Here is a 25,080-nt window from a genome sequence, read left to right on the forward strand (position 1 = left end):
TGATGTTCTTCGCGAGCTCGCCCTGTCTGAAATACCCTAACCTCATGTTGCTGAGCAGGAATTAAAACAACTTAATGATGGTTCTCAGAATCATTAATTCCACGGAGTGTCAGTTATAGATTACAAGTCTACCGATCATTCTGAATAAATACCGCAATCTAGTATTATTTATTAGTAGTATGAAAGAGGCATTAGCCACCCCACTATTTTTTATCTACAGCAATGGATTTTGTGATTAAACTATACCATGAAATAGGTCTTGCAACCTTAATATCTGCTTCGCGGGATGTGCATCTACTATGTGCGCAGCGGTTTGTCCGGTTGTTTGCGTACGGCCAAGTCACCATCATTTTAGCTGTCTTTTTCACCGAACTCAACCTGGGTGAAGAAAAGACTGGACTGTTCATGACCTGCACTTTGCTTGGAGATGTTGTAATCTCGTTTCTGCTTACCTTGGTCGCCGATCAAGTAGGTCGAAGAAACGTGTTGGGTGTCGGCGCAATTCTAATGTGCCTTTCCGGTATTACGTTCTCGTATGCTTCTACGTTTTGGATTCTTTTAGTCGCAGCAATCGTTGGTGTCATTTCTCCCAAGTGTGTTTCTGCTGTTGCTTTTGCAATTGTCTGTGTAGCTACTAACTTCTCAATAGTGGAAACGAAATCGGGCCCTTCCGAGCAATCGAAGAGTCTACACTGGCGCACTTGATAGAATTAAAAATACGAGCTGATATCTATGCTTGGTATACAGTCTTGGGGAGCCTAGGTGCTGCTTTTGGTGCAGTCTCCTGTGGCTGGGTCGTTCAGTACTTGCAAGACGAGTATGGATGGCTACCTCTGAGTGCTTATCGGCTCATTTTTCTAATATATAGTGTCATAGCCGTGCTAAAATTCGGTATGGTTATGCTTTTGACACCTGATTGCGAGCTGCAGTCAATTTCACAGGTGCCGGATGTTCAAACTGTTGAACCTGACGTTGCTAGTGGAAGTAATGGCGAATCGTATCCGATGACGCGTATGGGCAAGGCAACTGAGAGCTCAGCAAGTTTGGACGGTATAGAGGCCGATGACACGCGAGATATTTTTGATGAAATGGATCAGCTTACAGAAAGGCAAAAGAGGCCAATCTATTTACGATGGCTAAATTATATGCCGCATTTGACTCGGCAGTCGCTTTTAATTGTCGCTCAACTTATTCTTTGGTTTTCGCTAGACTCTTTTGGAAGTGGGCTTGCTTCACAGTAAGCACATATTTTTAGCATATTTTTGGAGTGGTAACTGACTTTGTGACAGGTCTTGGTTTGCCTACTACTTCATCAGCAACTTTGCCATCAAAGAGGGAGTTCTTGGCTCTCTGTTTTTTGTTACTAGTATAGTATCAGCGATCTCGGCTCTCATTGCAACGTCAATATCAAAACGTCTTGGTCCCATTATAACAATGGTTGGCTCACATCTTCCATCATCTATTATCCTGCTTATCATTGGATTTCCTTCCAATCCGACAGTCGCTATGGTGCTTCTTGTCGTTAGATCTTCCACGTCTCAGATGGATGTCGCCCCAAGGCAAGCATTTCTAAGTGCTGTAGTAGCATCAGAGGAGCGGACGAGCGTAATGGGCATTGTTAATGTAGTTAGAACACTGGCGTCATCCGCCGGTCCAGTTTTGATGGGCAAGTTTGCAGCGATTCGTAAAATGTCTCTCGGATTTATGGTAGCTGGCATATGCAAAGTGATTTATGATCTGGGAATTTTGGCTTCCTTTTGGGGGTTGCAACTGCATAATAGGTAAACGATAGAAGGTTGAAAGAGCACTAAAAGATAAGCTGGAACATATTGTAGAATTCATAGACAATGATGACATCATCAGAATGCGGATAATATTGTGCGGTTTGCTAAAATACATGTAAAAACAAATGTATCCTATAGTAATTCTAATCATCTTTAGACTGACTACCATTACGACTGGCAGTTGGTTTTCATGCTTCGATACACTCACAAAATCTCCATATTTGGCAATTGGGTATGGGTGTGCGCTTATTGGCCGCCAATACTCACATGCACATATTTATCGGCATCGATGTGACCTTAGGAACGACGTTATGATATAAATCGCCTGTCAAAACTAATCTTGGTGAAAATTAGCAAGTATTACTTTGCAGATACACACTTATTGTTAATTAATGTTTGCTGGAACCCTGTCTTGCAGAGTAATGATATGTGCTCGCGTTGAGCCTCGATGTGCGCTGCGGCTCAGTTTCTACCTCGGCAATATTTCCTTCCCCACAGTGATATAGTACTCGCTGCCTCTGCCCATTATTACATTTATACCTCTGGCGACTATCTAAATCTTTGCTGTAATTTCATCTCTATATAGCTGTTGGTGAAAAGTTCAAGTATGGCCGGCCACGACTACGAGTAAGTACATACTTCTCAGCACTACTCCTCCTGCCTAAGCATATTCCAACTAACTGATACACAGAGCAGTGAAGGCTGAAATTAAGAAAATTGTACCCAACGACGAATATGACGATGGAAGTACAGGGCCTGTTCTTGTTCGATTGGCATGGCATGCCTCCGGAACTTATGACAAGGAGACCGGTACCGGAGGATCAAATGGCGCTACTATGCGCTACAAAATTGAATCCAGTGATTCTGCTAATAACGGCTTGGAGCATGCTCGTAAGTTTCTAGAACCAATCAAAGAGAAATTTCCGTGGATCTCTTACTCGGATTTATGGACTCTTGGAGGAGTTGTCGCTATTGAAGCAATGGGTGGGCCGGTTGTACCTTGGAAGCCTGGTCGAGTGGACGATGTTGACGATAAATATGTGCCTCCTAATGGCCGTTTGCCAGATGTGTGTGTGCCTCTCAGTATGTCGTAATTCTATATTTTAACGTCTTTTGGTTTTAGGCATCACAGGGAGCTGCTCATATTAGGTCAATATTCTATAGGATGGGTTTCAATGATCAGGAAATTGTGGCCTTGTCCGGAGCTCACAATCTTGGAAGATGTCATGGTATATGCAAAATTATCTGTTTACATTATTAACTTTCTGCTAATGCTGTTCAGGTGACCGGAGTGGCTTTGAAGGTCCTTGGGTTCCAAATCCGACAAGATTCAATAATACCTAGTATGTATACGTTATCGGTCAATCATCAACGCATTTTCTAATGTCTTCCAATCTAGTTTCAAGCTACTTTTACATGCTGAATGGGTCAAGAGTAAGAACAGCCTTGGAAACGAGCAATTCTATTCTGACGATGGCGAGCTTATGATGCTACCTACAGGTATTTATTTCCTCTGTACTTATCATTTAGCTTGCGCTAACCTTTCTTTTTAGATATGTCGCTTGTTACTGATCCTAAATTTCGCGTCTGGGTCGAGAAATACGCTAAAGACAAAGATTTCTTCTTTAATGACTTTTCAGCTGCTTTTGCAAAACTTATTGAATTGGGTGTTACGAGAGGCCCCGAGGGTTTGGCGTTACGAAAGTATTCCACGGTGGCTCGAGCTAGACTGTAAATATCACCATCGGAAGCTACGGTAACGTCGAAGATGCGAGAGACATTTTTAATATAAATTTGACAGAATGGTATCTGATTTATTAACTCTTATTACGCATTTCTATTGACAATAGATGCCTGCTTCATGTCATTGTTGTAGCTACTTCATGTGGTATTTGTAACCATTCAATGTCAATGACATAAAAAAACGTAGATTTAAAATACAAAATCAAATAACCAGGTGGTCAACTGATTCAAAGAAGGAGGCCGTCCGGTAATGTGGAAAATTGAGGCCGATTTTGATTCAGCCTGACGAAGTGCATCTCTTACTTACACCCACTCAGAACGCTCTTCTCCAGTGCGCCACCCAGTATGGGGTCATTTCGCAAAGCAAAGGAGCAAACTCGTTTAGCTTTCATTGTAATACTGACGCGCTTGGCTGTTCTGCTTCATAATATCTGTACTGTGTTTCTGTTGGCGCCAATCGAGCTGGTAATTGCACTCTTGAGGCCGCTTTGCCCTCCTTCTGTGTTTCGGGACTGGGAACGCGATATTGGCGGGTTTAGAAGAGATTGGTACGATCAATATGGAAAAGATGACGAGGCAGAAGAAGTATACAAACGATGTCATTGTGGTCAGCGTGAGACTACGGATAATGCTCGACGTATGAACGACTCTGACCATGCTCCTAATGGAGGAATTTCTGAAGATAGTTTAGAGAATGACAGATCTACGGTTGATGGAACTCCCCAAACTGGCCAAGTACCCCCGAAGTTTGAGTCTCGTTCTTCATGTCGATATCGAGTACGACGATATCTTCGGGAGTCAGTGTCTCATACTCTGGCTTCAAATACTAGACTAGATCAAATATTGAACCATAAAGAGCATCGGTCAGAAGGATCGTCTGCGCTGATCTTGCGTACAAAGCAACCTTTAACAGATCAAACCCAGCTATCTTCTCAGGAAACATCACTTGCACCGATTTCCGAATTACCATTGGCTATATCTAAATCTCGAGCCAAACGACAGCCTAACCCAAGGCGAGTTGCTGCTATACGTCAACGGAAGCAACTACTGACTGCCAAACGACCTCTCGCGTCCGATACTGTTATATTGACAGATGAGAAATTTGACACTTTGCGTCAAGAGTGTTCCACTAGATCAGCTAAGCGACGACTAGTCTCCGACAGCTCCATTGGCCGATCGCATTCTGTTCAATCTTCTGATTCTGTCGAAGGCGAGGTGACTGTTTCTGATATTTCGCACTCACCTTCGCGCTTCTTGCGTATGTTTCAAAATGAGAGCCGTCCACAAGGCACAGAGTCTAGAATGGATCAGATTGGTGACCATCCGATCCGTCTCCTCAGAGATAGTGGCGCCAATCTAAGCTCTGCGTCTCTAAGCTCCAGACTAAGCACTATGTTTCGTCAAGGTTCCCACCAGCAAACCTCGATGAACGACCAAGCTCCTGAAGATGCTGTCAAGGAGTATAGCCATACTACAACGATAGATATACCCGAAATAAGCCAGACAATTGATACCTCAGAAACAACTACTTCTCTTGCCCAAGCTGACGATGACTCGTCGATACCTCCCGTTTCCTCACGGCTACAATTACGCAAAGTATTCAGAATGCCAAAAAAAGACTATTGAATAATTACTTGTAACTCTTGCTCTCTATCTTTTTCTATTATTGTTTTGTCTTTTTAAGATTACAATGACAGATTTGCTTCTATGCGTTTCAAGCTGCTTCTTATTAATATACTCCTCTGTATAAATTACATTTGGCTAGTTAGTTTACAAATGCAATTCAGAAATCGCTTTGAAGTAATCTACAGAACTTGAACTACGTTTTCTCCAAGTACAAAAATTATTATGATATGTGTAAACTGATATTTAAAAATAGATTACTTTTGCCATCCTTCACTTCGAACTCAATAGAAAAACCTAGCATGGGAATAACGTAAAAATCCACAGGACGATGCAGCTAACAATAAATGAAATACACAAAAAAAAAGCCGACAAGAATATTTCAATCAACCAAGATTGAACACCAGCTCCAATACAGTGCTAAATCTACCTGAAACGCATGCTAGGCTGCCTCGACTTTGACAATTCTTTAAGAGCAATCTCTTTCTGAGCCTCTGCATGGATTTCCTGGATGGTTTTCGGTCCTTTGTCCGCATTATTCTTAATCTTCCAATTCCGCTTCCGAAGATCAAAGATATCCATAATCATGAATTTTATCCGACTAGGCAGGTTGGCTTGTTCCATGATCAACTTCATGCGGGCAAAATACATGTCGACGTGATCCTTGTGAGCTTTGTCACGGTCAATCTTGGCACCGACAGTACGCATGAGACCACAAAGAGACTCGACCTCTTCTTCACTAGGATCAGCAACAAGGAGGCCTTGGATACACTTGTGCATAATCTTTTCGGAAATCATATCAAGCATGTAAAGCTCACCAACGAAGCGAACAAGACCGAGACCGCGACGCTTGATTGTAGCAAGCTCGTAATATTCTTCTGTTAAAACTTCAGTCGCACCCTCGGTGGTCTTCTTCTCGTCGACTTGTACCTTCCAGCCCTTCTCGAACTGTTCCTGGCACTTAGACAAGAGATATTTGCGGAATAATAGACCGCCACGGACAGGCTCACCCTTGTTATCAACAACACCATCCTCAGTAATATCACTCCCAAGAGACTCTTGAACTTTCTTACAAAAACGCGCATACATATTCGACCAATGCGCTTCGTCAGTTGCCTTCTCGAATGTCAGGGTAATAACTTGTCTCAGTGTACGACCATCGCGTTCCCACTTGGACTGACTCACAATCTCAAGAATCTGATCCGAGATCTTATCAAACTTCTCGAGCGTCATCTTATTCAGCAGAGAGTTAACCTTGCGCTGTACAACATCAGGCGGGTAGATGATGGATCCATCAGGCGCCTTTTCTTCCTCAACATCTTTCTTTTTGCGAGGTACCCATCTGTTGGCAGAAACAGGGAGAGGCTCAGGCTTCTCTTCAGGAGTTTGCGCACCAGATCCAAAGTCATCGAGCGAATTGATATCGCGGCCGGAGTTGGAACGCTCAGGACGCTTACCGCGCATGGAGCCAGAAGAACTATTACCTTGCCTTCCGTTTCTACCGCTCATGCTCGAAATCATGTTGGATAATTGCGCGGAGTTCATCTTGCCAAACGATGGTGCTCGGTTCATGCCCATCGGATTTGAATCCCGAGCATTGCTCAAAGCAAACCGCTGCTCAGACGACATCTTCGTTCCGAGCTGGCCCATACTGCCAAGTTGGCCCATTTGGCCCATGCCACCGAATGGCATTGACGACATATTAGGAGTGCGCGCACTACCACGGCCACTACCGCTGGCGCTACGACTGGCTGACGGACGCTTACCATTTTCGTCAACATCCTGCACATTCTTGATACGCGTGTCCCAATCCTCTGTGGGACGGCCAGTAGCGACATTCTCAAATTGCAGCAAAAAGTCAAAATCATACTTGAATTTGCCAGTCGCGGATGGCGCATGGACACCAGCGGGATACTGGATACTCTTAATGTCTCCAATTGGCTTTGCGTTCTTGATAGAGATAGCGAAACTATTGTCAATAGGCTTCTTGACATCCACTACTAGACCTTGCTTTTTCTTGTCGTCGATCTTCGGCAAGGCGGAAGATATGACTGGAGAATTGCCATCCTCTGGGGTGACAGGGGTATCGGTACTAAGAGGAGTCTCATCATCTTTCGCGTCAACTAAGGTGGCAGGGATTACTTCTGCAGACTCAATATCTTTGGCTTCAGTAGCAGTCTCAGCGGCAGCAGACTCTGTAGCAGCAGCCTGTTCGGCAGCAGCAGCCTCGGCAGCAGCAGTCTCGGCAGCAGCCTTTTCAGCGTCTTGTAGCTTACGCTCTTCCTCTTCCTTCAGACGAGCTGCCTCAGCTTCCTTCTCCTTAGCCTCAAGTTCGGCCTTAGCCGCAGCTTCAGCCTCAGTCTTCGCCCGGTCTTCCTCCTCTTCCTTCTTGCGCTCGGCCTCTTCCTTCTTTTTGCGCTCAGCCTCGTTATCCAGATCAATTTTCTTGAGAACTTCAGCCTTGGCCTTCTCAGCGCGTTCGCGTCTAACGTCTTCAGAGAGTACTGGAGTACCAGAACCCGTTCGATTGTGCCCAAGAGCAGGTCCTGGACTAGCAGAAAGGAGAGGGGTCTTGACACGCTCAGGAAGAGGAGCAGGGGTAGCTACGGGTGATGCATGAGCAGTACTAGGAGTCGAGATCTCGCGCACAACTTTCACTTCCGTCTTTGTATCCGGGTTTATAATCTTGATGGCACGGCTCTTGGAAGGAGTAGCAAAAGAGGTCGCTGGCGATGCAGTGCCGGTGGAAGGGGTAGATGGAGCAGCAGAAGCAACGCGAGGGGAGTTGTCAGCAATAGAAGCGGGACGCTCACCAGGAGAGAAGTAGGGCTGCTGCGACTGTGGCGGTCCTGGAGCTGGGTAGCCTTGTTGCGGGTAACGATTATTACCGGCTGGCGCAACAGCCACGAATCCAGAGTAAGCCTGTGGATAGGCACCGTAGCCTTCTGGCACATACTGCAGAATAAGTCAGAACGTGATATCTAAAAAAAGAGAGAGAAAAACTTTTGAGCACTTACTCCCTGCTGTGGCGCGTATGCGGGCTGACCGTAAAATCCTTGAGGATACCATGCAGATACCTGGGCTGCCATCTGTGGATTAACTAATTGAGCTGAAGCCATTTGAGGAGTGACCGCAGGTGACTGAGGATAACCCCTCTGATTGCGACCACCATTGTGCTTGTTTGAATGGGGCGAGGAGAAAGATTGCTGGTACGACGAATTAAGACCTCCCCTAGTGGGTGGCAGACCTCGTTGTTGAGATCCCGGCGTGTACGAGTTAAAGCCGTTTGAATAACTGCCGTTAGCAAATGGCTGCTGGTTCGTCCGGCGCGGCGACTGCGGAGGAATTTGAGTGGATGTAGCTGGAGCGGCGGCGTCGGTTCGCATGTGATTGTTGCCCACGGAATGCGGTGGGGTTGCCTGGAATAAGTGCTGTTAAAAAAAGGATCTAGAGGAAATCCGTCAAGGATTAACTGGATCCAAAAAAAGAGAGCTGGCTTGGAAAAAGTGGTTTTCTGAGAAGAGAAAGTACTTCTCAAGGAAAGTGAAGAAAGGGAGAAAGAAAAAAAAGCGGCGGCGGCAAAATGATGTCGATGAGATGGGATATCAGTGTATAAATTTAGTGACATTTATGCCATAAATATCACACATATATACAGCGAATGAGGTCATCAATTTGGTAGCCAGTCTTCTGTATTTTAGTTATTGTTCGACAAGAGAGTATTGCATCCAATTGACCAGTTGGAAGCAGTCGAAAACGGTATCAACTTTGAAGGTTGAAGCAATTGGGCTGTGCTTGCGGCGGGAATAGCTATCTGAACCTATTTCATCGCGCACACACAATAACTCCACGGCTTGGACAGCAAGAGCTTGTACTTTCTTCTAAATCTCTCTGAATAACTTCTTGACCATGTTTCCAGCTCCACTAGTTTTCAATCCCATGATAAATTGCAAGAGCTCAGAAGGAATCGTGTACTTACGTTTGCATCGACAGTGCCAAACTTGACGGTCGCAGCCACGGCGGGAAATGGAGGCACGCCACCACTGATAACAGCATGATTAGGCACTGGTGACGCCGTCGTCGACGGCGATTTGCCCGGCGAAGCGACCTGAAGCTGCATATTCTGGGCCGTTGGCGACATATCGCCGGTCGTAGTCGCGTTGGCCTCTATAGAGCCGAACAGGATGGCAGCAGCAGCCGGAGCGTTAGAGCTAATGCTTTCTGGCTGCTGGTTTTGAGACGTGAATCGGACGCCGAGTATGTTATCGTAGTAAAATGTATGTCGCGCTGGTGGAGGTGGGCCTGTATGCGAGTTCGCGACCGCGGACTTGCGGCGAGCGTGACCTGACGGAGCAGACGATAAGGCTGCCGAGGCCGTCGGAGGAGCAGCTGAAAGAGGAACAGACTGTGCTACGGGAGCTCCCGCAGCAGACGTAGATGAGGAACTCAGGGCGATAGTGGACGGGGAAGTGCAGTAGGTAGCTGGAAGACCGTACTGCGAACTTCGAAGGTGAGGAGCAGTCAGATTTCTAGAAATTCCAACAATGTGTCCACTTCCCTAAGCAGACTATTCAATTCTATAAAACGTCCGTCTTAAACGAACAATATCGAGAGAGAATGAAGCAGCAAAAGTGCGTTGGTTTCAACTTTTACGGATGTCGAATTTTTTTAGCCGAAAAAGCGAATCAACTAACGTGGGGACTGTCGTCCGAACACTCTGATCCGAAAACAGGATATTAGTCGGCATTAGCATAGCTGAACACTCCACAAATAAATGAGTTATTTGTATTTAATCTGCTAATTGTCCGAAACAGTATACGTATTTGAGTATATAAAAACATGGCATCTACTCGTATACATCATACTCACATGCATACTTTCTTATCAGAGACTGCGTTTGATAGACCCTAAACGATGGCGATAGAGACTTCCAAGCCACCACTAATCAGCTTCCAGCTAATTACTATAGTCAAATTATAGGCTTATTAGAGAAATAGAAATTATTAAAAAAAAGGAAAAGGATTTGCTCCCTTCAATCTATCAATGACCAAAATTAAAACTCCACACTTGAAAAAAAATCGCAAAAAAAAAAATTGCTGGAAAAAATTAAAACGGAAAAAAACCCAGACACCCAATTATTATAGTCAGAAATCCAACATCAAGTGGATAATCATTCAGTCTATGCTTTTTAATCTCGACTCTATGCACACCTATCCATCAAGCTCTCTTTCCACTTTCTAAAATATCTTCCTCCAGTGCCTCTTCCCCAAAAAATCTTCGTCCGATATAAAGTCCCGCAGCACTCACAAAAGCGGCACATAAAAATAAGGTATCAAACCACCGGTCCACGAAAAGGGTATCCAGCGGAGCACCCAGAGCAGAAGAGACGGCAGAAGACATATCTTTTGGCAGATTGCTTCGCAGCAAGATTGAAGTCGATACGGCGTAGGTACCGAGTACTTCAGCTACCAAAAGGGCTACATTAGCTCGCTCCAGGGCTTGCGGTAAAGCTTTTGAAATCATGTTGAATGTTGAGAGCACAGAGGAGATACTGCACATAAAGATGATTCCTGAAAACAGGAATCCAATCTGTCTAGCCCATGATTGTCTGTTGAGATCTGGATCATAGTACTGAGCTAGAAGAGCGAGAACGTGGGTAATCGGATCCGATTGTGAGAATGAAGACTTTGCTCGACGGAAAGGATTCCGTGATATCGAGGTAGCAGCAATTCGGTAAACGCAATAAATTGCAAACAGAAAATAAAGAGACTTATAAATCTTTCCCAACACTGTTTTGGCGTTCTGTTGTTCGTTGTACCTCTTGGTCAGGTCCCGTAAGTCGCCATCTAGCGATCGGTGCATCACATACAATCCTTCGAGTTCCAATCTTGCCGACGCGTACTCCTTCTCGTCCGAGTCACCTCTAAATGAAGACATCATTTTGGCCATCAGGTTTGTAGTAGATCGAGCGTTGACTTTTTGCTTGTCGAGAAGTCGCTGCTCGAGTGTTTTGAGTGAAGACTCCTTGTAATGAATCAATTCGTCTGTCGTTTCGATTCCAGACCGTACCCTGGTGATGTCCATTTCCGAGATAACGCGAGGCTTAGTGGTGAAAGACGCGTAGGGAGCAGAAACGGCACCAAAACCGGAGAGAACGCCCATGACCGAAACACCAATTAGACCAACTCTTGCAAGGCATTCTTCGTTGAACGACAAAGCTAAATATACTGTTAATAACTACTTTGAAAAAGCAAAGAAGAGTGAATACGTACTGTACTCCCAGAAAGAGCCTTCGACATGCTTCGCCAGTGGCAAGTAGTCGCCAATGCGGTAAAATAAAAAGAGCCAGCATGTAAAAGAAAATACTGTAAAGGGAATAATTAACTTTTTTGCAGGGCCTTTTAATCGTGTTAGAATTGATTATGAATGAGAAAGATATAGCTGACATTGATACCGCACCTGTCGAATCTGAGAACCAGTTGAACCCGATTAAAAGAGGGATGATCACGATTAGCATGGTAAGTAGAAAAGTAGTTGCAATTTTCCAAGCAATGAATCGAGCACTAAATCATTTGTTAGCAAGACCTGACCAACAATCCAAGACGTAGGCTGACAAGGAAGCTCACCCAGGTGCAACCCAATCGCTGATCTCGCACAATACCAACTCCGAGATAACTCCCGCAGTAGCGAGACACAAATCAAAGGCGATTCTAGTTGGTATTGTAGCAGCAGCTGAAGTGAAAAAAGAAAAAGAACGGTGGGCCATGACCATGAATATCAGGAAGGAGATTATGAAGGGCAGATTGCAGAGCAAGCCGTACCCGAAAGAGACACCGGTGACAACGGGAGCCGGAGTTGCCGCCGCTTGACTGCTGAGAAAGGCCATACCCAGAAAGTACTTCGATGGCAGGCAGAGATAGAATAAAGATGGAGGTTATAGAAACTAGAAGAGGAAGAGGTAAGTTTGATTTAGAATTGCTGCAGCCGGTCGCCGCCGTGATACTTCCACTTCGCTAAACTTTAAATGAAGCAGCCCGCCACCGGCTTTCATGGAAGTATTTTAATCAAAATACGGCGAGGGAAGAGAGCTAGAAAATTAACTGAGTGATGAATTGTGATAAATACTAACTACTGGTTTATTTCCGATATTATGTGTTCTATTGCAGCAATGTCTCAGCTCCTAAAGAGTATAGATGTTATACAATACGGCACGTGACTCGCAGGATCAATCAGTGCACAGTATCTACTCTGGCTACAGCCAAAAAACCCTTCTCGGAATCATAAAGATAAGTATGAAAACTAGTTGTTTCAAAAAATAGCTCGAATCTATAGTTAGCAGATACTTTGGCTGCCGTTTTCCGGAAGTGGAATACTAAACGGCAGCGTTCAACGTTTATCAGTCAAGTCTGACGAGGGAGCCGAGCCCTATAGTTGATCTTGTCGCTACTTCCCGCAAGAAAACGCAAAATAATGGAATAATCAGTCCTGTCTTCTTTTCTGCCGCAATAGTAAAGGCCGTTTGTCAAGTGCTGCTTCAAGATCCCTCTCAGCCTAGAACAGAGTAGACTAATGAACTTTGGTTTATAGCACGAAATGGTCTATTTGTTCGAAATAGCGCCGAAAAGACAATGATTTCATTAGCAGAAGCAGTGTAATCGTATGACTGCCTTCAGCTGTAGTTGTGCGTCAAGCTTAAAATTGTCTCCTGATTGAGAAATAGCTCATGGAGAATCAGACCTCTCAATCTTTCCAAGGTTCTCTGAGAGTTACTTCAATTAAAAAGCTTGTATATGATTTAGCAGCGCTATATAAATTCTCATCAGCACACATATACATTCATGAACTCTGGAATGTGATCTTTCTTGACTTGTCCCTGCTACGCGCTCTGTGTTCCAAACGCCCATAATTAACGCTCGCGTAAGGTTCCTGATCAGTATTTGGTGTCTTTCGTCTCAATCTCTGCCACTACCTTAGCTAGTAGCAACGGATCCCACATTCTGATGACTATTAGCGATTGAATCGAGTCAGAGATCACATTCAAGCACAGTTCATACAGCACACTGCTGCATCGTAAACTGAGCCTGCCGCTATCTTCGCTGTTGTGCAGGAAATTACTTTGCAGATCCTGCATATTGATTCAGCCAGATTTTATGCCCTAGAACTCAGTAATTGTATTCAAGCAGAACCTGTAGATCATGTTTGCATTCAACTCAATGTGTCAATGTGTACATGATTCTCGACTTGCTAGAGTTTATTCTTCGTAGCGCCGCATCACCCTCTCGAAAAGCACACCTATTATCTGCCTTTATTCGTTTCCCCTTCAACCTAGTTTGCAACTCAACCAAAAACTTTTCGATAATAAAAAGTACAATCGTATTGTATTTCAATTGGGTTTTCTGGACGCTCATCCCATACCATGGCGCGATTCGGCAGCAGAATTAGTTTGCCTGTCCTATCGAGCTACCTGGCGCTCTTGTTACTAACAGTGGCTTCCCCTGCGCTGGCTGCCAAAAAGAATCTTTTCAAAACTTGCGACTCTTCGCCATTTTGTCGTCGCAACCGTGAGTATGCCGATGCAGCTTCTTGCGTCAAGTCGTCGATTTGGGATCCGCCTTATTACATCGACCCTCTCACGGTCTCCTTCGATAGCGGTCTTCTCCAGGGATCGATCTTCAAGACTATCCCAGATGCCGACACTCCGATTGAGTTTCCATTCCAGCTCGTCTTTCTTGAGTCTGGCTCAGTGAGATTTTTGGTCGACGAGAAGCAGCGTGCTCAGGCAAGCCGACTGCCAGGTTTCCCGGACAATTTGACGCAACGACGCTACAATGAGGCCTCGAAATGGGCTGTTGTTGGTGATCTGACTCCAGATGACAGTGCATCCGAGTCCTCTACTGCTGAACAACGCGCAGAAGGTGTATTCAAAATCAAATATGGACCCGAGAAGCATTTTGAAGCAATACTGAGCTGCAAGCCGTTTCGAATCGAGTTTTTTAGAGACGGCGAAGCACACGTTGTATTGAATGACCGAGGGCTGCTGAATATGGATCATTGGCAACCAGAACCTCCTGCTTCAACTGATACTAATAAGAATGAGCAGAATGAATTTGCTGAAGACAAAGAGGAAGAAACTCAAGATACTAAACAACAGCCTATTGAAGCAAAAGGAGCTCCGACTTCAAGTGAATGGCAAGACAAGTTTGGCGGTTTCACAGACAAGAAGCCAAAAGGTACAACGATATCATTTTGCTTTACTATAACGTTGTACTAATACGTATAAGGACCCGAGGCAATTGCATTGGATATTACCTTTCCAAGTTACGAGCACGTTTTCGGTATTCCTGAGCATGCTGATAAATTCTCTCTCCGCGAGACGAGGTAATAGAATGAATATTTGTATTGTCAAATTTGAATACTAATAAGTTTATCAACAGAGGAGGAGAAGGAAACCACGACCAACCGTATCGACTTTACAATGTTGACATTTTTGAGTACGAAGTAGACAGCCCGATGGCAATGTATGGCGCTATCCCCTTCATGCAAGCTCATAAGAAATCTTCATCCGTCGGAGTATTTTGGGCTAACGGTGCCGACACCTGGATTGATATCATCAAGAGTGAACCGGCTGACAATGCGTTCAGTCTCCGAAAATCAACAAAGACTCATTGGATGTCAGAGTCTGGCGTGCTTGATGTTTACGTTATGCTTGGCCCTGATGCCAGCTCAGTCTATCAACAGTATGGAGCGTTGACTGGATATACTGCTCTTCCCCCTATCTATGCTTTAGGATACCATCAATGCAGATGGAACTACAATTCTGAAGAAGACGTACTTGAAGTTGACGCGGGATTTGACGAACACGAAATCCCATACGATGTGATCTGGCTTGATATAGAGTACACTGAAGGCAAAAAGTATTTCACTTGGTGGAAATCGATGTTCCCTACTCCAGAAAAGATGATGCAGACTCTTGCGAAACGTAAGCGGAAACTCGTCGCTATTATCGATCCTCATATTAAGAAGGAGACTGGATATAAAGTGTATGAAAATATGTCAAAAAATGAACTGGCTATCAAGACAAGTGAAGGGAAGGAATATAATGGATGGTGCTGGCCTGGCGAGTCTGCCTGGATTGATACATTCAGCCCAAAGGCTATAGACTACTGGAAGGACCAGTTCAAGCTTGGAAAGTTTTGCGTAAGAACCATTTCATGCTGTTTGTTTGGATCAAAAAATAACTCTTATGCAATAGGGATCGGAACCCAATCTTCTGATTTGGAATGATATGAACGAGCCGTCCGTTTTCAACGGTCCTGAAGTGTCTGCGCCGCGCGATGACATTCATTTTGGAAACTTTGAGCATCGTGACGTACATAATATTTACGGCATGACATTCGTCAATGCTACGGTGCAAGCTCTGCAAGCACGGCAACCTCGTCAGAGACCGTTTGTTCTCACGCGCGCCTTTTTCGCTGGATCGCAGCGTCTTGGTGCAGTTTGGACAGGAGATAACGCTGCGAAATGGGAGTACCTTCAAATCGCCCTTCCCATGATTCTCAGTCATGGAGTCGCTGGATTCGGATTTGTTGGCGCAGATGTTGGAGGATTTTTTGGAAATCCGACGCCAGAGTTGCTTACCCGCTGGTATCAGGCTGGAGCATTCTATCCTTTTTTCCGAGGTCATGCACACATTGAATCGAAGCGTCGAGAGCCGTGGTTGTTTGGCGAGCCGTATACGTCACTTTTGCGAAATGCTATTCGCATGAGATATCAATTGCTGCCATCAATTTATACTGCGTTTCATCGTGCGAGCTTTGAAGGTGTTCCTGTTGTTCGCCCGATGTTTTTGCTGGCTCCGGATAACGAGGACGCTCTCGGAATTGATGATCAGTTCTTCTTTGGCGAAACTGGATTGTTAGTCAAGCCGATCGTGGAAGAGGGCAAGACCGAGACAGACATTTATATACCCGATGACGAGATATATTTCGATTATCTTGACCAGACTATCTACCAAGGTATTGGATACCATCACATTGACGCGCCTCTTGACAAGATTCCGATTCTGGCTCGCGGAGGACATATACTTGTGCGACGCGACAGATACCGGAGGTCGTCATCTTTAATGAACCACGACCCGTTCACCCTTGTGATTCATCTTGATAAGACCGGAAATGCAGCGGGAGTGCTATACTTGGATGATGGTGAAACCACGGCGCATGCTCGAGGAGCCTATCTTTATCGCTTCTTTATATTCAATGCGCAAGACAATATTTTACGGTCTCGTAGCATGCAGCCTACGAATCAGAATATCAAAAGTTATGAAAAAACAATTGACACGGTTCGCATTGAGAGAATCATTGTCGTGGGATTCGATAAGACGCAGTTGAAGAAGTCTGGTGCTGTTGAGTCGTTCCAGGATAGAAAGTCCTGGTTGACTGAGATCGATGTTACTGAGGCTGGAGATGGCAAGGCAAGTGTAATTGTTGTTCGGGATCCCAAGGTTGTTGTCACTGGTGATTGGTCTATTCAGTTTTGATGAGGCAATAGGCATTTATAGTGTGGATATGTATAGAAGAGCCAAATGTGCAAACCAGTCATTGACATTAGAGTACGTAGTTCACATGAGCCGTCTGCGGCTTCGGCCCAACCCCAGGGAAAGCTATATAAGCACCGCCAACATAATATTCTATCAACCTATATCCTCCAAAGCCATGTTCTCAGCTCGTGTAATTCCTAGATTAACCATCATCGCTTCAAAGGCAAGGTTTTGTGCGCGCAGCTTCTCGACGTCGCCGAGAGCAGCCTATGAGTACATCATCGTGTCATCGCCGGCTGCCGGCGTGACCCAGGTGACTCTTAACAGACCCAAGGCTCTTAATGCTCTTTTTACGCCATTAATCGAAGAGCTCGACATGGCAATGAAAGAAGCTGATTCAGATAAATCAATTGGAGCAATTGTCATTACTGGATCCGAGAAGGCGTTTGCAGCTGGTGCCGATATTAAGGAGATGAAGGATAAGACTTATGCGGATGTTTATGGACACGAATTTATCCAGAGCTGGAGTGAGGCTACTAAGGTTAGAAAGCCAGTTCTTGCGGCCGTTAATGGATTTGCGGTATGTTGATTAGCTATTTGCTTTATTAGCTATTTGCTGTCGTTGCTATTTGACTGTACAGTCACTGATCTGATGTTAGCTCGGTGGCGGTTGCGAACTCGCAATGATGTAAGCTTCTCCTTACTTCAACTTGCTAAGCTGTACAATTTATTCACAGTTTCGTTTTGCTACTAAACAGGGCCGATATCATATACGCAGGAGAAAAAGCAGTGTTTGGCCAGCCAGAGATCAAGCTCGGAATCATTCCCGGCGCAGGCGGCACCCAGCGATTGACCAGAGCGATCGGCAAAGCGCGAGCAATGGAGTATATCCTAACTGGCAAGAATTTCACCGCTCAGCAAGCTTATGAATGGGGTCTCGTAGCCGCTATCCACCCGCCTGAGAAGCTCGTTGAAGAAACGATAAAGACTGCTGGTGCGATTGTTGCGAATGGCCAACTTGCCGTACAGGCTGCGAAGGATGCTATCAATTATGGCCTGCAAGTTGGATTAGATAATGGGCTTTCATACGAGCGACGTCTGTTTCATTCTCTATTTGCGACAGAGGACCAGAAAGAGGGAATGGCAGCATTTATTGAGAAGCGCAAGGCTGATTTTAAAGGAAAGTAGATTGATGAAAGAGCAAACGAGAAACGTTTACAAGTGAGCCAGTTGAATGCTGTTTCATTGATTAAACACACAATAAAAAAATAAATATCAAACTCAGATTGACTACATCTCAAACACTGCGCAGTACACCCTCTCCATACGGGTTTTAAGTTCTTTGTGAATGAATGTAAGTGGCATGAAAGTAACTACCGTCCAGTATCATCATCAGAATGAGGTTCCTTGATCACCAGATCATTCTTTTCAGCTGTCGGAGCCGGATCTTCTACCCCACTAATAAAAATCTCCGGAGGCGGCGCAGGAGTAGTAGGTGCCGCTGCAGTCGAATCAGGCGCCGGTTCCTTAGCGCCGGTTCTGGCAGCTGACAAGGCAGCTCGAGCAGCATCTACGGCCTCAAGATCTTCTGTGCTACTGTGTGCCGAAGTGAAATGATGATGATGGTGATTATGATGCGATTCTAAAGATAGGTTGCCCAACTGATCATTCAAGTGTTGTGTTTCTTCAGGTACACTACTGACTCGTCCTAGTTTCGTCAAATCAGTAGTTGAGGAGGCGAAAGCGGTCTCTATTGACGACAAAGAGTTATTGACCGGCCAGACCTGTTCGACAGGGTTTGCCACTGGGAGTTGTGAAGTGCTCTGAAACCCTGTATTGGTCAAAGTTCGCGTGGATCCGGCCTTTGAGTTCTCGACGATATCCATATACGTCCTTCGTGAAGGATCAGCTTGCCGCTTTAGCTTCTTCTTCTCGCGCTTGCTGCTAGGACGGACAACAATTACTGGAACAGGCGAATGTTGAAGACAGTATTTTGAAATAGAGCCTGGGAGAAGACCTTGAAAGCCATTGAGGGACTTGCCGCGCGTGCCAACGATGAGGACGGCGGGTTCGTAAATCTCAATCATTCGCTGAATCATGTCTTGCACTTTACCGACTGCAAACTCTAGACTTAAAGAAATCTTGAAATAGTCGTCAATATTAAAGAATACAAAAATTGAATGGGAATAGTTATCACCTTTTTGTTGTCGTCGTTCTTGTCCATGATATCATTAAGCAGCTTGTAAGCTTCATCTCGGTAAACCTTTTCTTGCAATGAAGAATCCGAGCTCGAAATTTTTGCATTAGGATCAACAACACGTAGGCAAACGACTTCGTCGCCGTCATCGACTAGTTCATCAAGAAGCCATTCGAGAGCATAATCGGAGTAGTCGTTTTGGTCTGTACCGCACAAGAAGGTTCGCGACATTCGTGTGTAAACATAGTCGCTGTGCTTCACTTGCAAGGTAAGAGAGAAATCCGTAGCATCTTTATTGTCGAAAGTATCGAAGCCGACTCGTTTTTGGAATTTCCTACAGATTGGAGGATGTTAGAATTTGATATTTAAAAGCCTTGACGAGATGCCAAGACATGTGACCACTGCATTGCATTATCATCTTCAACAGCAGTAGTAACAACAGTAGCCGTAGCAGTGACTTTCAAAATAACCATCAGACTCGAGTAGTAACATACTGTGTAGTATTTTTAGTAGAATCGCCAGACCCGCGACGAGTGCTCGGAGAACGCATTGCGGACCGAGACACTGAGCGCACGGCAGAGGTATCTCGAGAACGCGAGCGAGAGGTGCCGCGGCCTCCGAGTATGCGAGAACGCGAAGAGCTGCGAATAGGCTCAACAAAAGACAGTGACATTTCAATTAATATTTCTGTGAAAGTCTAGATACTAGAATTCTAGGAAAGAGTAGTGAAGGTGGAGATACTCTAAGGTTATACTCCGCCTCGGTGTTGCGGCTCCTGAGTTGCGGTTCAAAAATTTAGACGCATGGCTCGGCTCAGGTTTAGATGCCAGCCAGGTTCGGGTTGCAGTTTACTATTTAGTTATTTCGTGTCGCGCGCGCTGTATGCGCGTCTCTCTCTTCTCACATCTTTTGTATCGGTGCCTGTCGTTCTGCTGATGTATTGCTACTGGTTCTATAACATTTATTGATTAGCATGGCCCCTCACAGTTACAGTCAGTTCTACTGCTGTTATCTTTTGCGTTCGTCGAAAATGACGCGTAGCTTCTATATCGGCTCGACACCATTGCCATTACGCGTAAGCGCACATGCTTTGCTTTATTCTTTATTTCCTGCCTTTGTCTTTGCTAATTTCCTTGTATCAGCGTTTGCGGCAGCATAATGGAGAAATATCAAACGGAGCATGGAAGACAAAACACGAAGACAAGCGGCCTTGGGAAATGGTCTGTATAGTTTCTGGCTTTCCATCCAAGATCAGCGCTCTTCAATTCGAGTACGTCGTTCTCAGGTACATGGCTCTTACTTCTTTTCTTTTGGTTTACTGAATTATGTATGATGCAGACACGCCTGGCAGCATTCTCACAGTTCACGACACATTTCTGCAGACGACAGGTTCTCGAGCACGCGCTCGATAGGCCAGCTACCGAAAATCCTTGGTAATCTACGCTTACTCTTAAACTCCCGCTCGCTGCATCGCTGGCCATTGGAATTTCATATTTTTGACGAAAAAGTAAGACAAGTATGGAATAAAAACAAGCATAATATTCCTGAGGTGCCTGGGCATATTAAGGTATCTGTGGACATTAGAGAAACTTCTACAAGTCTGGCGAAAGGAGCAGAACCTGCACCTCCCTCGCCTTCCCAATCATCTCAAAAGGCTGTGACTCAGTCGCAGAGACTAAATATACATCAGGGCGATGGTTTAGGCGGAATCAAAGGTTTGAAAATATCAAACGGTACGCGGACAGTGTATATTTGCTTTTGCCATACAAACTTGACTAATAAACAAATTTAGAATTACATCAACCTTACTTCAGCCAGTCTGCACATTCTTTCCACTCACATTCTACTTGTGGAGTATGTTCAGAGTCAGTATCAGATCTCAAACAAGACTCTGACCACCTTGAATACCTCGTCTGCTCAAATACTGGATGTCTTCAGGTCTACCATACCACATGTCTTGCAGAGTCCTTTCTCAGCTCATCGAAATTGACAGAGAATGAGTACGCATTACCTACGACCGGTAAGTGCGTGACTTGTGACGAGACGCTTGGATGGGGACTATTAATGCGTAATGCATTTTGGCGTGCATCCGGCGAGAATACAGAGATCTCGATGATACAACAGAGAATGATGCTTGAGGATGATGATAGACTGCTTAGCGGTAGTGAGGAGGAGAAGGAACTGAATTCTGAGGGCGAGAGGGCTGCCGCTTTTGAGGAGAAGATGAAGAAATCGAATAAAAAGTGCCGGACAACTACGAAGAAGGACAAAAAGGGCAGGTTTACTACGAAGGAGGCGCAATCATCAAAGAGCACTACAGCAACGACATCTGCAAGGAAAGAAAACAAGACGGCAATAACAGCAATAGCAGCAACCGAACAGTTATCGCAACTCACAGTCATCAGCGACAACAGTTTAAGCTCACCAAACTCTCTTCTCAACAGCAGCTTGTACAATTCCGATTCCCAAGAATCTCTTGATGCAATCAGAGCGTTATTTCACAAATCTGCGCACAATGGTAGAGCTTTGGCTTCGGCTCGAGGATATCCATCCTTGCACCGGGAACATCCTGGTTCGGCGTGTATATAGTTTGGCCATTTTTTTTTTAATTTTTTGGTATGGAGCGAGGATATGAAACCGGCGGATGTATTGGTAAAGGAGTTTTGTTTGGACCCAAATTTGTTTAAAAGATTGTATTACAATAGTTATTATATACTACACTGAGCAAGATCGATGCGATCCAAAAATTCAATTAAGGATTTTTCATAATGGCGCAACTTTTCAACACTAGATTGATGAAGACTCTTTTTTGACGTGGACTATATAATGTCTGCTCCCTACTGCATATGTATTAACCGATATCCTAAAAGCAACAAGATCCTTGCGCATGAGCATAATGCCCAGGCTGTGCGACATAGTCCACCGGCCTTCGGAATCCGTGATCATAGACAACTACAGGTTGCGCAGCGGATATGAAATATGGCTGCACTACTCGTCGGGGAGGATGCACGATGACTGCTGGCGGCATGCGCACGACGGGGCGCATCGTGGTGACTATTGGACCTCTTCTGCGTCGTCCAGACATTGAATCCAAATAGAATTAAAGCTCTGTCGGATGTAAAGTAGCGGAGTGCTGAATTCTAGTAGAAATGACTGTCGAGATAAGAGTACTTGACGCTGGAAATATTAAACAGTAACGAATCAACAAAAGACATATAGGCTTATCTCTGCGATCGGTCACAATCCTCCTATTTATCGACTTACCACAAATCAATGTGTGGCATACGGCGCGCATGCGCGAGGCGCCTGACTCTTCCTGATAAGAGAATCGTCTGATTAACTGATATCGATTATGTAATTGTTAGATTATCGGATGCTTTCTGTCTTGGCAAGACATCACGATACTTTCCAATATCCATATTTTTATATTCTACATACAAATTTATAATTTGAAGAAATTATGTTACGCGCCGATTCTTTTCGTGTACATATAAAAGTAAACAAAAAAAAATAATATGTACATGCAATGCAGTCCTTTCAGACAGATCTTTCAGCTCACAGAGAAACAGAATGAATATCTAGAATGTTAGCAAATGTCAGAATGAAGCAAATTTTAATAACATTTCATTTGTATATATAGATTCCCGATTACCAAAATTTGAAGACTATCAGTGTAAGACTGGCGTTGTAAAAAATGTAAAACATTTATAATAATTTATTGGATTGCTGAATGTTGAATAGTTGCTGAATACTGCTGCGTAAAATTTCATTGTCGCAAGTTAAAACGACTGTTGCAAATTGACTATCGCTAAATTCCCAAATAGATTTTATTTCCTTTTGATGATTTTCCATGCCAAACTCGATTTTTTTTTTCTGGATTTTTGAGTGTCGCAATTGAATACGACTGCTGCTCCTAGCTCCTAAAACAGATTAGTTGATTGCATTGAACTTCAGAGTTGGACGTAAAAAGCAACACTGAATTTCATGTTTCAAAAATGACGATGACGGCGTCCATCTCCATGGCTATGACGTCCCCGACGGTCCTCAAACGGAGACCGAAATTGGGGGCTATTAAAATCAGGTCTCGGGAATCGATCACGACCAACATGACAGTGCGGTTTGCGTCCATGTGGACCACGGCGCTCGTGTCCGAAATGTTCATGAAGACCGTGCTGGCGAAATTGGTCGGCATCAGGTCCAAAAGGTCCAAAAGGTCCAAAAGGTCGAAAATGTCCCGGTCCGTGGCGACCATAAGTAAAGGCGCCAAACGGTTCATGATGAAAACCCTCATGACCGCCGCCCTGAGAAAAGAACTCGGCGCGCGAGTGAGCGGACTCGGGGTCGAAATGTCTGTAGTCAGACTTATGACGACGATGACGACGTGAATGGTCATGAGCAGGAGCGCCTGAATGCTCCGAGTCGGTAAAAAGCTCGTTACGTCCAAAACCGCGGCTGTGATGAGCGCTGAAACCATGCTCACCATGGCGACCACGATTGTCATGATGACCCATTCGTCTTCGATGATGACGCCAGTGCGGCGGGAGGTCTGCAAGGTCAGATTCTGCACCAGAGTCAGAAGCAGATGACTCAAAGGAATCATCGCCATCGTGATGATTGGTTGGAAGAGATTCAAAATCGGTAGAGTCATGCTCAGAGGCAGTTGCGGTGGACTCAGAATCACTACTAGAGTCCTTATCAACTAATTCTACCAACACGATTTTTTCTCGGTGCGGGGAATCTGCAGAATTATTTTCAGCTAAGGACTCAGCTGACGCAGCATTGTCAGATGTAGATGACTGAGGAGCTTGTGCAGGTTCATCGGTACCATGGCCATCGTTATGACGACCGCCATGTCGGTGACCGTGGCCATGATGACGACGATGGTGGTGATGAGGTCGATCAAAGAACTCAGGTCCAGAGTCAGGAGCGAAAGGAGGACGACCAAAGCCGTGATGACCAAAAGGAGGCGGCCCAAAGCGGAGGTCGAACGGAGATCCAAACTCAAAAAGATGATGTCTGAAAGAGTCGTCAAACCCCCCGGCGAACGGAGGGCGAGGCGAGAAACCAAATGATCCAGGAGGAGGCGGGCGATGCTCAGCGAAAGGCATCCAAGCTCCGTGGTGAGGGAAAGAAAAGGAAGGATAAGACATTATAGCAAGATAGATAAATTGAATTAGGGGAGGGGGGGAAGATGAGGAGAAGAAGAGGGATAGGAGAAGTATTTATATTTTGTGAGGTGGCGAATAGACGCGTCACCAGCGCATAGCCACGTACAAAGTCCGGTCAGGTTCTGACTGCGGTCGGTACTGCGGAAATAGAATGAGTCATAATTATAGAATGGGTCATAATTCAGTGTTCTTGGAAGAACTTTTTTTGGGAGATTTGCTAGCGCTATGTAGAAAGCAGTTACTCAAATGATGAGGGCTGTCGGACGCAAGAGATCATGTATCTCTAAGATGTTAGTAATCACATAATATGACATAATATGAACCAGATATTAAATCCGTTCAACAGAGAATAATGGGCAGTAAAAATTACAGGCTTTGAAGCTAGGTAGTGCGCACCAGCTTGAAGTATTCTCTTATCGATTTATCTGCTCACGATATTCGGCATTATTGATAACTCGGAAATCCTCTCCGTGTTCACCTGCCCTTTAATCTCTCTTATTTTCGTAATCTTGACTAGATGCAGTGACTATTTGCAATTCTAGCAGTTCATATCTGTTTAGGCATTAATCTCACTGATATGAGATGGTGAGTCCGATAGATTACAGATGCGCTCGTCTCTTGTTTGCTGTTTGCTGTTTACATTCTACGAACCCGCGTCCACCAATCGGCATTCTCTCGTGATCTACATCCTGCTGCTCCATAATAACCCTTCAATCATCTTCCATCCAGTAATTTTCCACAGATATCTTTCATCCAGTATTTCGTCTGTAATTTCAAGCTGCTCTTGCCAGAACGCGCCCCGCACGCGCTGCCAGCATTATGCTTCTTCCCAATTTGGACTAGCGTACTCGACGGCTCTGGCGTGGTCGCAAACGTAAACAAACCGCGTCGCCTCTCGCTTCGTCTCCTCGTCTCGCTTCCCCGCCCTTCTCACACCTCCCCTCCCTGCTCTAACCTTTTCATCCCTATTTATTCAACATTTTCCTACTTTGGCTTTGCAACTCCTACATATTGGCATCTCCCACCAAC

The 25,080-nt window shown here is 44.9% G+C and overlaps 11 protein-coding genes across 11 annotated transcripts; 6 read left to right on the forward strand and 5 right to left on the reverse strand.

Moving 5' to 3' along the window:
• The first annotated feature begins 105 nt into the window (after window positions 1-105).
• V2V93DRAFT_372981 (major facilitator superfamily domain-containing protein) lies at window positions 106-1,981 on the forward strand. Its single transcript, XM_066910864.1, has 3 exons — window positions 106-593; window positions 650-1,237; window positions 1,290-1,981. Exons 1-3 carry the CDS (start codon window positions 223-225, stop codon window positions 1,783-1,785), a joined length of 1,455 nt encoding a protein of 484 aa, XP_066764368.1. The 5' UTR covers window positions 106-222; the 3' UTR covers window positions 1,786-1,981.
• Window positions 1,982-2,204: 223 nt separating this feature from the next.
• V2V93DRAFT_372984 (heme peroxidase) lies at window positions 2,205-3,746 on the forward strand. Its single transcript, XM_066910865.1, has 6 exons — window positions 2,205-2,411; window positions 2,476-2,851; window positions 2,908-3,013; window positions 3,067-3,127; window positions 3,184-3,284; window positions 3,338-3,746. Exons 1-6 carry the CDS (start codon window positions 2,392-2,394, stop codon window positions 3,517-3,519), a joined length of 846 nt encoding a protein of 281 aa, XP_066764369.1. The 5' UTR covers window positions 2,205-2,391; the 3' UTR covers window positions 3,520-3,746.
• On the forward strand, window positions 3,673-5,173 carry V2V93DRAFT_372986 (uncharacterized protein). The gene has a single exon (XM_066910866.1). It carries the CDS (start codon window positions 3,873-3,875, stop codon window positions 5,151-5,153), a length of 1,281 nt encoding a protein of 426 aa, XP_066764370.1. The 5' UTR covers window positions 3,673-3,872; the 3' UTR covers window positions 5,154-5,173.
• Window positions 5,174-5,373: 200 nt separating this feature from the next.
• Window positions 5,374-8,697, reverse strand: V2V93DRAFT_372988 (uncharacterized protein). Its single transcript, XM_066910867.1, has 2 exons — window positions 8,168-8,697; window positions 5,374-8,105 (listed from the first exon to the last, which is right to left on the reverse strand). The coding sequence occupies exons 1-2, from the start codon at window positions 8,534-8,536 to the stop codon at window positions 5,577-5,579; spliced, it is 2,898 nt and encodes a 965-aa protein (XP_066764371.1). The 5' UTR covers window positions 8,537-8,697; the 3' UTR covers window positions 5,374-5,576.
• Window positions 8,698-9,031: 334 nt separating this feature from the next.
• V2V93DRAFT_360109 (uncharacterized protein) lies at window positions 9,032-9,903 on the reverse strand (the record flags this gene model as incomplete). Its single annotated transcript, XM_066908120.1, has 3 exons — window positions 9,032-9,106; window positions 9,130-9,679; window positions 9,845-9,903. The coding sequence occupies 3 exons, from the start codon at window positions 9,901-9,903 to the stop codon at window positions 9,032-9,034; spliced, it is 684 nt and encodes a 227-aa protein (XP_066764372.1).
• A 210-nt stretch (window positions 9,904-10,113) lies between these two features.
• V2V93DRAFT_49724 (Abscisic acid G-protein coupled receptor-domain-containing protein) lies at window positions 10,114-12,454 on the reverse strand. Its single transcript, XM_066912713.1, has 4 exons — window positions 11,777-12,454; window positions 11,610-11,713; window positions 11,423-11,548; window positions 10,114-11,368 (listed from the first exon to the last, which is right to left on the reverse strand). The coding sequence occupies exons 1-4, from the start codon at window positions 12,034-12,036 to the stop codon at window positions 10,368-10,370; spliced, it is 1,491 nt and encodes a 496-aa protein (XP_066764373.1). The 5' UTR covers window positions 12,037-12,454; the 3' UTR covers window positions 10,114-10,367.
• Window positions 12,455-13,467: 1,013 nt separating this feature from the next.
• Window positions 13,468-16,756, forward strand: V2V93DRAFT_372994 (glycosyl hydrolases family 31-domain-containing protein). The gene is made up of 4 exons (XM_066910868.1): window positions 13,468-14,380; window positions 14,432-14,528; window positions 14,585-15,347; window positions 15,403-16,756. Exons 1-4 carry the CDS (start codon window positions 13,567-13,569, stop codon window positions 16,684-16,686), a joined length of 2,958 nt encoding a protein of 985 aa, XP_066764374.1. The 5' UTR covers window positions 13,468-13,566; the 3' UTR covers window positions 16,687-16,756.
• Window positions 16,757-16,921: 165 nt separating this feature from the next.
• Window positions 16,922-17,874, forward strand: V2V93DRAFT_308801 (ClpP/crotonase-like domain-containing protein; the record flags this gene model as incomplete). The annotated part of the gene is made up of 3 exons (XM_066907220.1): window positions 16,922-17,266; window positions 17,346-17,374; window positions 17,445-17,874. Coding segments are annotated over 3 exons (804 nt in total), but the record flags the coding sequence as incomplete, so codon positions are not given.
• V2V93DRAFT_372998 (uncharacterized protein) lies at window positions 17,675-19,695 on the reverse strand. The gene is made up of 3 exons (XM_066910869.1): window positions 19,378-19,695; window positions 18,884-19,217; window positions 17,675-18,827 (listed from the first exon to the last, which is right to left on the reverse strand). The coding sequence occupies exons 1-3, from the start codon at window positions 19,554-19,556 to the stop codon at window positions 18,060-18,062; spliced, it is 1,281 nt and encodes a 426-aa protein (XP_066764376.1). The 5' UTR covers window positions 19,557-19,695; the 3' UTR covers window positions 17,675-18,059.
• V2V93DRAFT_51016 (uncharacterized protein) lies at window positions 19,655-21,609 on the forward strand. The gene is made up of 4 exons (XM_066912715.1): window positions 19,655-19,958; window positions 20,026-20,153; window positions 20,222-20,616; window positions 20,676-21,609. The coding sequence occupies exons 1-4, from the start codon at window positions 19,857-19,859 to the stop codon at window positions 21,470-21,472; spliced, it is 1,422 nt and encodes a 473-aa protein (XP_066764377.1). The 5' UTR covers window positions 19,655-19,856; the 3' UTR covers window positions 21,473-21,609.
• Window positions 21,610-22,872: 1,263 nt separating this feature from the next.
• On the reverse strand, window positions 22,873-24,033 carry V2V93DRAFT_360115 (uncharacterized protein; the record flags this gene model as incomplete). The annotated part of the gene is made up of 1 exon (XM_066908121.1): window positions 22,873-24,033. One exon carries the CDS (start codon window positions 24,031-24,033, stop codon window positions 22,873-22,875), a length of 1,161 nt encoding a protein of 386 aa, XP_066764378.1.
• Between the last annotated feature and the right edge of the window lie 1,047 nt (window positions 24,034-25,080).

The sequence above is a fragment of the Kockiozyma suomiensis genome, assembly GCF_038497685.1.
Source record: "Kockiozyma suomiensis strain NRRL Y-17356 unplaced genomic scaffold V2V93scaffold_11, whole genome shotgun sequence".
Lineage (NCBI taxonomy): Eukaryota > Fungi > Ascomycota > Lipomycetes > Lipomycetales > Lipomycetaceae > Kockiozyma > Kockiozyma suomiensis.

Excerpts from the sequence above, each read along its gene's own strand:
- V2V93DRAFT_372981 (XM_066910864.1), top strand. The coding sequence starts at position 223 with ATGGATTTTGTGATTAAACTATACCATGAAATAGGTCTTGCAACCTTA. Across the intron at positions 594-649 it reads GTTGGTGTCATTTCTCCCAA|TGGAAACGAAATCGGGCCCT; the intron begins GTGTGTTTCTGC and ends ACTTCTCAATAG. Across the intron at positions 1,238-1,289 it reads GGAAGTGGGCTTGCTTCACA|GTCTTGGTTTGCCTACTACT; the intron begins GTAAGCACATAT and ends ACTTTGTGACAG.
- V2V93DRAFT_372984 (XM_066910865.1), top strand. The coding sequence starts at position 2,392 with ATGGCCGGCCACGACTACGA. Across the intron at positions 2,852-2,907 it reads CTAATGGCCGTTTGCCAGAT|GCATCACAGGGAGCTGCTCA; the intron begins GTGTGTGTGCCT and ends TTTTGGTTTTAG. Across the intron at positions 3,285-3,337 it reads GCTTATGATGCTACCTACAG|ATATGTCGCTTGTTACTGAT; the intron begins GTATTTATTTCC and ends CTTTCTTTTTAG.
- V2V93DRAFT_372986 (XM_066910866.1), top strand. The coding sequence starts at position 3,873 with ATGGGGTCATTTCGCAAAGCAAAGGAGCAAACTCGTTTAGCTTTCATT.
- V2V93DRAFT_372988 (XM_066910867.1), bottom strand. The coding sequence starts at position 8,536 with ATGCGAACCGACGCCGCCGCTCCAGCTACATCCACTCAAATTCCTCCG. Across the intron at positions 8,106-8,167 it reads CATACGCGCCACAGCAGGGA|TATGTGCCAGAAGGCTACGG; the intron begins GTAAGTGCTCAA and ends CTTATTCTGCAG.
- V2V93DRAFT_49724 (XM_066912713.1), bottom strand. The coding sequence starts at position 12,036 with ATGGCCTTTCTCAGCAGTCAAGCGGCGGCAACTCCGGCTCCCGTTGTC. Across the intron at positions 11,549-11,609 it reads CTGGTTCTCAGATTCGACAG|GCCCTGCAAAAAAGTTAATT; the intron begins GTGCGGTATCAA and ends CACGATTAAAAG. Across the intron at positions 11,369-11,422 it reads AGGCTCTTTCTGGGAGTACA|CTTTGTCGTTCAACGAAGAA; the intron begins GTACGTATTCAC and ends CAGTATATTTAG.
- V2V93DRAFT_372994 (XM_066910868.1), top strand. The coding sequence starts at position 13,567 with ATGGCGCGATTCGGCAGCAGAATTAGTTTGCCTGTCCTATCGAGCTAC. Across the intron at positions 14,381-14,431 it reads CACAGACAAGAAGCCAAAAG|GACCCGAGGCAATTGCATTG; the intron begins GTACAACGATAT and ends AATACGTATAAG. Across the intron at positions 15,348-15,402 it reads TCAAGCTTGGAAAGTTTTGC|GGATCGGAACCCAATCTTCT; the intron begins GTAAGAACCATT and ends CTTATGCAATAG.
- V2V93DRAFT_372998 (XM_066910869.1), bottom strand. The coding sequence starts at position 19,556 with ATGTCACTGTCTTTTGTTGAGCCTATTCGCAGCTCTTCGCGTTCTCGC. Across the intron at positions 19,218-19,377 it reads TCTACTAAAAATACTACACA|GAAATTCCAAAAACGAGTCG; the intron begins GTATGTTACTAC and ends TCCAATCTGTAG. Across the intron at positions 18,828-18,883 it reads AGAACGACGACAACAAAAAG|ATTTCTTTAAGTCTAGAGTT; the intron begins GTGATAACTATT and ends GACTATTTCAAG.
- V2V93DRAFT_51016 (XM_066912715.1), top strand. The coding sequence starts at position 19,857 with ATGGCCCCTCACAGTTACAGTCAGTTCTACTGCTGTTATCTTTTGCGT. Across the intron at positions 20,154-20,221 it reads ATCAGCGCTCTTCAATTCGA|ACACGCCTGGCAGCATTCTC; the intron begins GTACGTCGTTCT and ends TGTATGATGCAG. Across the intron at positions 20,617-20,675 it reads AGGTTTGAAAATATCAAACG|AATTACATCAACCTTACTTC; the intron begins GTACGCGGACAG and ends AAACAAATTTAG.